The sequence below is a fragment of the Plectropomus leopardus genome, chromosome 11 (genome assembly GCF_008729295.1).
Source record: "Plectropomus leopardus isolate mb chromosome 11, YSFRI_Pleo_2.0, whole genome shotgun sequence".
NCBI lineage: Eukaryota > Metazoa > Chordata > Actinopteri > Perciformes > Serranidae > Plectropomus > Plectropomus leopardus.
The window spans coordinates 26,071,491-26,081,941 of NC_056473.1; the positions used below are offsets into that span (position 1 = coordinate 26,071,491).

The following is a 10,451-nucleotide window of genomic DNA, read 5'->3' on the forward strand; positions in this document are numbered from 1 at the left end:
TGAATTTGATCATTTTACACGTTTCAAAACATCTTGCCAAAGGACTACAGTAGAAAATCAGCCTAATGGCTAACACTGTCACATTTACAGACATGTTGATTAATATATGTTGTCCTTATAAATGAAATAAAATGACCTGAAACTGGCTTTATCTAGAAAAAGCCTATTCACACATTAATACACAGATTACACGCATAGAATTTAAAACACATTAAGTTCATTCCTTCTGTAGTCCATGTAATTTTGTGCCACTTATAAAAGCTATTAAAAAACATCAAATGACCAATGAATGCTTTGGTCAAGCATGAAAGATCTTTGGTAGTTACAGGCAAAGCATATTTTGGCTCAAATAAATAAAGCCCGTGCATAAAAAAAATAGGGCTGCGTAATTTGAGAAAATAACCACAATAATTCTGACCAATAGTTTTTAAAATTGTTAATTTCCTTTTTGTAAATTATACACCAGATAAGTACTGGTGATCTATGTCGAGTACAAACAGCTTTATCTGGTATAGAAAACCATGAAAACATGCCTGATAATATGTGGGCAAAGTGGTCATATCCACACTCCTACAAAAAAAACCCCACATTTAACCAATAATTGTAGGTGATGAAATATAGGTCAGAATTGACAGTCATTCTCAAAATCTGGGTCAGTAATTTCAAACATCATCATGAAAGGTCATAACACTCCACAATTAGTCAGTAGGGAACCAGGACACCATGTCACGCATGCTTTTTGATTTATTTTGAGTGCTGTGATGCACAAAGCCGGTATTCAACCCTGCTGTTTTTGTTTTTTTTTAATTGACGCACCCATTCTTACTAATGCATTTCATTGCATTTATGTTCTGTCAGCGTAATAAACAAACATAAAACTATTTGTAACAAAGTGCACAGCCTTTAATGCATTTAAACATACAGCAATACAGCTGTTGTGGGACAAAAGCAATAGATATTAAGCACTCTCATAGCTAGCGTAATAATGTCTTTCAATAAATTACTGCAAGTAAATGGTTTAAATATTGCTGCTGGACAGTAACTGGTTAGCTTTTGCTAAACTCTTTACTAGTTTCAGAGGGATGTGCTGACAACACAATAGGAATTTAATTTTACAAAATCTGAGGTTTCTTCGCTGATTTGTTGTATCTTACAAATTTAAATAATTAATAGTAAAATCTTACGTTAAACCTAAAGACCACCTACCATGGAGAATAATTACAGACTGTGTTTAACTACTTGTGCATGGTGCGTCACTTCCAGCAGATGCCATGAGCCAGCTGGACAGGCAGCTTGGACAGTTTCTAAAGGATGTGTGGAGTTTCTTCCCCATCTATCAGTGTTTGGCTACAGTCAGTGCTGGAGAGGAAGGAGGTGGGGAGGAAGCGAGCGGAAGATGACATGTTGAGGATAGACGAGTGAGAAAGAAAGGGGAGGCTCTTAAATTTATTTCTTTTCTTTCCCTTGACTTCCTCTATGTGGTGACCTACTTATCGTTCAGACATGCCTGCAATGTGAGATCTGAAACAAATGTGTGGGTTCATGGGTGGGTGAGAAGGGTGGACGCCTGAAATTCTTAGACGATTGTGGACAGATGGCCGCTCAGACTGAATAACCCCAGGACATTTTATCCAAACTTTACACACTAAGGCTTCAAGCCTTGATTGGGGAATAGGTTGAAGAAGGGCAAAGTGGACTCGTTGGTTTGTCTGGATCACTGTGAACCAGAGGGAAAGGTCTCCACCTACTGAAGAACTTGTCATGACTTTTGGTCATAAATTTCCACAAGTGTTAAGACTTCAGGTCATGACAGCATTCCTCTGAAACAAATTTCTATTAATTTGAGATAAAGAGTCATTTCATCTTCATAAACCAGGGTCTTTCAGGTCCAGTGTGTTGAATTTAGTGGCATCTAGCACTTTTCCTGTGTGCCAAGCGTAAAAAAAACTATGGTATCTGATATGAAAACCCAAAACACATAGCTCTGTCTGAAGCCAGTGTGTGGTTTGTCCATTCTGGGCTACTATAGAGCAACTAGGGGCGGGCAAAATGTATCGAATATACTCGACATATCGCAGCTTATTCCACGTGCAATAAAAAGACTATCTCACGTACATCAAGTATAGATTGTCAAGTTGTTTTTATAAGCAACGAGCGTTTTGGTTCACTCGTTCTGAGACGAGCCAAGTCCTTTAAAAATAAAAACATCATGAGTCCTACTCTGAGTCATTTAATTATAACAATACTTTTTAAAATTTCATTATTAAAGTACTTTTACTTCCTTATAATCATATTTTTTAAATGGTATTATAACAGCAGTGTATTAAACAACAGCTACTTTATTTAACTTTCTTGTAATTGCAGTTCATTCAATAATTTTGTATTTTAGTAGTTCACATTAGTTTAAAGTACATTTAAAAGAATCAAGATATTCATTGTGTATTGCAATATAGCCTTAAAATATTGCAATATTATTTTAAATCCATACCGCCCAACCCTAAGAGCAACATGGTGGACTTCATGGAAAAGGACCTACTCTGTACGTAGATGAAAAATTCAAAGATAGATAGATAGTTTTGTACAGGTTCCCTGACAAATAAATGTAATGCATAAAAGAACAATGTTAAAATGTGTTTGTGCCACACTTTGAGTCAAACTTTACATTTAAATTCCCACTACTGGTAGGGATCCTAGAACAGCAAACCATTTTCCGTGGTTTTCTCGTATGTATTATAGTAATGATCATTACAGACTCCCAGGACAGCGTGCAGCTCTGGAATTATTTGCATGTTTAAGGAAGATTTAAAGGATCTTATGGAGGAAAAACCTGTCGGACTTGTTTCATTAGCATACAGGCAAACGTTCTGTTGCTTTCACTTAACACCAAATTCCCAGTCAACAAACAAGTGGTAAAGCTAATTACTTTCTGCATCACAGATTCTTGCATCAACAGGAAATGAAACAAAACGCAAATGAACCAGATGAGCCCTTATTTCTTTCTTAAACAGTGCAATATTAAAATTTGTTTGAGACAATTTGCTTTTTGGAGAGTAATTGCATTTTTCATACAATCAAAAGAAAAAAAACTTTTAAAAAATGGTCATTATACTTCAATTATTGTCAAAAGATTTTAGAAAAACTGGCTGTAATTATGTCACTTTTTGAAAAACAGCATACAGCTTTTAAAACTAAATACAGAAAATAATGTATTTTAAGATTGCATTCCTCTAAATATGTCCTCGAGACATATGGGGATTGCAAGACTAGCTCTTGAGGGATCATGACACAGCTTTAACAGCCATGTGAGAGGGGATTTTAGCTTCTCGTGTCAACAGTTTCTAGCACTGAAACTCTGGAGTTGAGAGAGGAACAAAGGGGAATGAGAGTATCAGGTTACATGGTCATATTTCCGAACGCTGCGAATTTAAGTTTTCTCGTTCAACTGTAAGACTTTCACCACTTTGCAATGAATCGAACAGAGGTTCAATTTGATCCTATACCAAGTTTAGGAAGTCCTTAAAGTGGAAATGGTATCCTTCAAATCAGACATGGCTAAATTTTGGTTTCACAAAAGACTGCAAGAAACTTTCCCTGTCCCATAACATACTGATTAGTCACCCAATGTCCAATAAATCACTCTATCAACAGAAAATCACAAATCTCTTTGGGGTATTTTTTATGTTAACTTGTGATGTTCATTAATCATTAGTTACGGACCTAATACTTAACAATCATTAGCAAAGAGGTTCAGCACTGATCTAACATCTACTTTGTATATGACCACAACAAAGCATCTTGCCAATGATGAAGTCAAATGTATACTATTAAATAATTAAGAGTAATCACAGTGGCAAGGTAAAAAAAATATAGAAGCTCACATAGCTTTTTGTACAAAAGTTGGCAAATGCTTTAAGCTCAGCAGAAAAAATCCTGTACGATAAAGATCAAACAAAAATAAGTTTTAGTAGGCTAACTTACAGTTTCACCAAGGTAGGAGGTCGGAAGGGTTATCTAAATTTTGTGACTTTAGCTTAAATGTGGTTAAAATATGCAGAAATATGAGAAAATGTGAGAAAGTTTAAAGAGCGGAGGGTGGACTGATAGTTTACCAGCAGGCCTTGGCAGGCTGCTGCACTTCACACAGGAGATTCCTCTGTCAGGAATGTGACCCACTTTACATTCACACAAGCATTCAGAGCAGGAATGCAGTGAGCATGCGCGTGATTCGGTCTGTGTGAGGGGGGAGGGGCACGTGTCTGTAATCTTCACATTGTTCTGAAACCAGCGTGCATGTGTAGCCACGGCTGTATGTGCTGCCGTGTGAGGCCTCTGCCTCTCGTGACTGGGCGAAAGCGTGACGGTAAAAGCAAACATTCATGTGGTGAATGAGGTCAACTTTGCGTTGGGCCGTGTTGCTGCTTGAACTGGACAGACAGCGCAGCTAAAAAAATTTTAACAGTATTTTTAAAGAAATCCCCAAACTACTGGGTAGGAGCAGATTAAAAGCAACTGGATTCTTAAATACAGGGAAACTGCATTTAAATATATGAAACAGGCTCATTAATTAACTCATGTATAATAAGGCTCACTGGTATATTTTAAGACAAAATAAATACTTTAATTTAAACTGGTGCCATATTTAGCCCTTGGAATAATAATCACTAATGGCATTTTTGCTCTAATGGAGTGTTAGAAATGCCATATCTTCAAAAGTTGTTAAAATAATCTAAATACTTAATCTCACCTCTTTCCAATAAGAATTTGTTCAATTATAACTTCTAAAGAATTATTTAGTTAATTCTACACATCTAGGGGACATTTATTAGATTTTTTAAGTGGTATATCATGCCCTCCCTGAGTCTGAAAACAGAATAAGGAAAATCATTATCATGACTACATCAACTCTATATACTACCAGTGCCATGAAACAAAGTCTAACCTGAACAGGGTTCCTACAGCTTCGGGATGGTTAGATTTAAGTTTTTGTATTACCACTCAAAGTCACATTTCAGATCAATTTTACAATAACCAAAGCTGAGAATATAAAAACCACAAACTGACATCAATTACTTATTAGGGACAATTTTTCCCAAATATCTACTTCAACATAAAACATTATTTTTTTGGTGACGTTAAGAAGTTAGATTATCTACTTCAAATGCTGTTAAAAAAAAAACACACACAAAAAAACTTTCTGGCATGGAACAAGTGGAAAACGGTGAAAAAAATTGTTATTAAAGTATCTTTCTGGTTTGTCTTGAAAAAAATGTGTTAATTTTTCATTTGATTGGATGTGGTTAACGTATATGAGTGTCGTCTGTCCTCTTTCTGGATTTGCACGACATTACTGAATATTTTTTCAGATTTCACAATGCAAACTCAGAATAATGTATTCATATTATCCTCCTCTCATTATATTAGCATTTTTAAGACTTTTGAAAGATTGATTTAAGACATTTAAATACAAATTAAAGCCTTAATTTTGGATTCATGAATTTAATGCATTTTAAGACTTTATAAGGATTTGTGGGAACCCTCCCTGAATTTAGTCTAAGGTAATTTCCTGTGTGTTGGTATCTCTTAGTCATGGTTTTCCTAACATGAATTGTACAAGCCTTGACAAGTTCTGGTAATTTGCCAATTTCTTATGGTGAAATAGACACTCTTTATTGACAACATTCAGTATTAAGGGCAGTCATGTCAACCAGTATGGACTGAACTGACCTAAATAAAACAAAAAATGGGAAGTTTTTTTTTTGGTATGCTTTGCTGACGAATGCAAAACGAAACAATCAAAAAGGAAATACTAGCCGTGTCTCTCAAAAAAGGAAATGACATAGGCAGTAGTCAGGTAACAGTGAGAAAGGAAACTGCTTTGGCTCTACTCCGTCATGCTTAGGCCAAATAAAGGCAAGCAGCCTGATGACACCTGCAGCAGGAATGCAACACTCAGGGTGACTCAATTAAGGAGCAGTCATAACTGATAGAAACTGATAGCAATCAGCAATGAATCAAACTAATAAAAGCAAAGATTATCCCAATTTCATACCTGCAGCTCACACCAAGCCACCTCCACTGTGGTCTCAGTGTCCAAGCCCTTGTAGACAGTCTTGAAGGAGCCACGTCCAATTTCTATATCAAACTTCAGGAAACGCCCATCAGGTGATGTTCCCACTGCTTTGGTCTCTGCCTCCTCGATGTCATCTTGCACTTTTTTCTCCGCTTCTCTCTGCTCTGCCTCCGCTCGTGCCTTGGCAGAATCCTTATCCTCTTCCTCCCCCTCTTCTTCATGATGTGCCTTCACCTCAGCAGTGCCTTCAGGTTCTGTTTGACTTGGCAATTCTGCTCCTAAGCCTGGTGCGGCGCGAGCTGCTACCACCACCTCGCCATCGCAGGTATCTTGTACATTGGCAGGTTCCTGCTCTGAAGGCACAACATCCACCTTAGCTACTTCTTGTCTCTCTTGTCCTCCTCTTCCACTTTCAGCAGACTTTTTACGAGCTAAACTCGGTTCAGCCCGCGGCAAATGAGCAGCGGTAGTCTGTTGCCGCTGGGGGACGGCTTCTCGTGGTTGAACCCGTTGAGGTGCAGGGACGGGGATCTTGCTGGGCAAAGGGAGGGCCAATGCTGTAGCATTGGAATCACTGATGACACTGCGGCGCAGGAAACGGTGTTCAGGGTTACATCGATCACGCTCCATGGTGTGATGGCGGCGTCTCACTTCCGTTGGCCTGCACTCGCTTACCATCGAATCTGAACCAGAACTGGGGCCATTTCCACTCTTCTGAGGGGGAGCCAGGAACTTCACCATTTTGTCGTCTGGCTTTTCCGACATCCCACCACCCACACAAGGAGTAAGGGGGTACGCTAACTGAAAAAATTAAAATAAGGATACTCCCATGTCTGCCATATAGGCTTATATAAGCAGTATCGATCTGTGCCTTAAAAAGAAAAAAGATAGAAAATCTTACAACTTCTATCTCCAGCTGTCTTTTTTATTGCTCAAAGACGGTCTTTATATATATCGTGCAGAGTTTGAAGGTGTAGGATGGGAGGTGTTCTCTTGTAAATGGTATAAGATTGAACACCACAGCAGAACACAGAGTGCTGATGTTGACACACAAGTCTCTTTAAGTCCACACCATCCATCCTGTCAGACACAGGGTGCAGCTTCTATCAAGCATAAGGAATCACTGGTGAGGAACAAACTTGCACAGCCCACAACAGGCAATAAACTTCCTACTGTAGGCAAAGGCAGGAAGGCCAGAAACTTGGAATGTGGTCCAGTCCAGTTTATCTGCAAGGGGAAAAAAAGAAAAAAAGCTGTCTCACGTTTTTGAAAGTAACCAACATTATGTCAAATGTCAACAAGATCTGCAAGAGGCAAGCCAAATTGTTCACAAGTAGAATTGACAGTACACATAAAGTTTAATAACACTGCTTTTATCAGAAACACAGCTGACAGACACAAGGATACTTATCTAGTGCAGTGTACTGCCTACAGTTCTGCACCCAATTGTGAAAAAAGTGAAAAATTGGTCTTTATGCACGCCCTCGATAAGATTTGCTGTCCCAAGGACATATCATGCAAGGCACATGCTTCAGTGAAGGTCCTAAAACACAATTTTACTGTATTTTACAGCTGCACCAGATTGTTATGTCATTCTGCTTATATGTAAGTAAGCATTAAGCACTTATTTTTATTACATGTATCATTCAGATAAGCATAGATAAGTATAAAATGTGGCACAAATCCAAAATGTGTTCTGCAGCCTTTCAGAATGACACACTAACCTCTCAATGCCTCACATTTATTAAGGACCACAAGTAACTAATTGAGCACAGTTGAATGCTGAATTTTCCTCAGTCCCCAGTATTAACAGGAAACCACATACAACGCTACTAATATGGTCAGTGAATGTTGCCTATAAACTATAATGGTAATAAATGTAATGGTACATTATTATAATCGCTTCAGTGCAACGTTAAATCTGCAGAAATGTAAATACACCAACATCTAAACTGTAGATGCAAAAGAGCAATGTCATGCAGCATGACTATTTTTGCAACGTGTCAATAATGGCCCTTTAAATGTGCAAGTTTGACATTAAAATGGTATCATATCATCTATAACCTGCCATGGTTGCAGCCATTACCAGCGTAGGAAACCACAATATCAGAACTAAACCTGGTCATGTTAGCAGCAATAACATCCCGATAACAGAGAGAAACGACTGCGGGACATAAATTAATTAACATATTTATTAAAGCAAGCATCGTTTTACGTACCTATGTCTTCGCCGCCTCATAAGAGATAAACACAGCCATTTGAAAAGGCAACATCGAGCATACAAAGCAAGGAGGAGCAACGGCTCTTTGTTAGCTTGCTAACGAGCATCGCTAGCTCGGAGCTAGTTAGCCGGCGTTAGCTAATGTTTAACCACTGAGACGTTAACCAGCGATGAATGATTTCCACGTCACGTCTTTTAAAATCATATTCCGCCGCGTTTTAGCATTTCAGCTTAACGTCAGTCATTTCACAGAGCCGCTGTCGCCATTTTTTACGCATCTGTAACCGTTAGCAACTAACACTAGCGTTTATGTTACTCTTTATTGACAACTTCACCGCATCAAGTGCCAGTTTCCATTCTTGAATGATTAACACTACGAGCTGTGCTAACACACCGGATACGTTGGTCCGGTATGACGCCAGCTGGAAACCTACAAGGCACCGAGAAATAGCGCCACTGCTACCTAGCTAGCTAATTTAAGCTAGGCTGGTCATTTTCACGGCCTAAGAAGCTAGACCCACCTCCCGGCTGTCACCATTCAATTTCGTATTATCTTACGCGCTCACAACGCTAGCGCTTTCGTTTGCGGTTTCTACGCACTTTGAATTTATATTTTACATTGTTTGTTAACGGCGAATATTTGTGACTGGGTGATACAGCATCTATATAACATTTGTTATAATTTCTAGCCGCAATTTGGTGAGGCTAGCATTGCTCAACGACACCGAAGTTAGTTTCCGATTCGTAGCGTCCATTCAGCATTTAAGGGGAGAGCTAAGGGTGTTTAGAGACAGACTCTCTAGGCTTTTGCACCTCTTAAATTTGTGAAAACCATTACCACTATACTTAGACAGGTCAAACCTAGACCAAGAAAGGCCTAAGATTATTTGAAACACAAACTCGAGATTTGTGAAATCTATATTCTATTTATTATAATGCAAAAAAAGATGCTTTTTTCACATCTAGACCACTGGTCTCTTGAAATCCACTATACGTAGAAGTAGGTGTGGACAGATTATTGGCCTGGTCAGTTGTCGGGGCTGATATTTGGCATTTTGCTGATTATCTGCATCTGCACTTTACTTTAAAGTTGATCAAATTAGTTAAAAAGTGCGAATGAAGTGTCAGCATGGGAGGAACTTTTATTTTGTAAAACCTCAGAGAGAAATTTTTATTTATTATTTTTTAATTTAAGTTTTCACTTTACAAAAAAGTTGCTGGGAACTTTAACATTTTGTGTTGGGGTTTGTTATATTTCAAATACTAAATATTGACAAAAAACTTAATTTTCGTTGTAAACGCACATTGGTTCCAAATATTAGTTATCAGTCTCATTAATTACTAATCACTCATCTAATATCAGTATTGGCCCTAAAAAAAACATCAATCAACCCCTACTTAGAAGGGTCGAATCTGGACTAGATTATTCCAAAGAGGCTAAACATTATTTAAAACACAGTTTCAGATTAGTGAAAACTTTCTACTATTTGATCTGGACCTGGTTTGTAGTCAATATATAAAAACTGAACAAAATCATCCATTAATTTCGTTTTCACACATAAAAAAAGGTTTCACAAGTCTGAAACTGTGTTTTAAATAGTTTTAGGCATTTCTAGGTTCAGATTTGACTTATCTTAAGTGTAAAGTCTTGATTTGGTTTAATGTGTGATCTACAAGTGAAGAACAGGGAAATCTTACTTTACATTGTTAAAGTGTGTTTCGGATATCATCGGGGCTTTCTCTAACTTGCTTTCACAAAACAAAAAGGTTAAAAAAAACCCAGAATATGTCGCTGAAGCAAAATTAGTTTCTTCGCCCTTAACTCTCCACTTAACTGCTGACTCGGTAGTGATGAATCGGAAGCTGACTTCAGCGTCGTCTTTGCTAACAGGTAGCAACATAGCCCTTCATGCGCTAGCTAGCACAGAGCGGTGCCGGGTGGCAGAGAGCGACCTACCTCAATATCGTATCCACAACACAACTGACGGTCATCGGCGTTGAAATTGTCCTCACAGCGTTAATCCGTCTTCGCATATGTAAACGGGAATACATGTACACTACCCTTAAATGCCAGGCAGATAAGCTACCCAGTAAGTGAATATCAATGTTGCGATTTGAGGGCTCGCTTACAAACAAGCGGCGCAGTTGCTACATATTGAC

The 10,451-nt window shown here is 38.2% G+C and overlaps 1 protein-coding gene across 3 annotated transcripts in view; it reads right to left on the bottom strand.

Moving 5' to 3' along the window:
* Positions 1-10,451, bottom strand: part of LOC121950014 (serine/threonine-protein kinase WNK1-like) — a 39,143-nt gene extending 28,692 nt beyond the window's left edge. For all 3 annotated transcript variants that reach the window (XM_042495914.1, XM_042495912.1, XM_042495911.1), the window contains exons 1-2: positions 10,249-10,451; positions 6,050-7,297 (exon numbers count right to left, since the gene is read on the bottom strand). In XM_042495914.1, the coding sequence (XP_042351848.1) occupies positions 6,050-6,835 (786 nt within the window). In that variant the 5' untranslated portion in view covers positions 6,836-7,297; positions 10,249-10,451. The remainder of the gene's footprint in view (positions 1-6,049; positions 7,298-10,248) is intronic.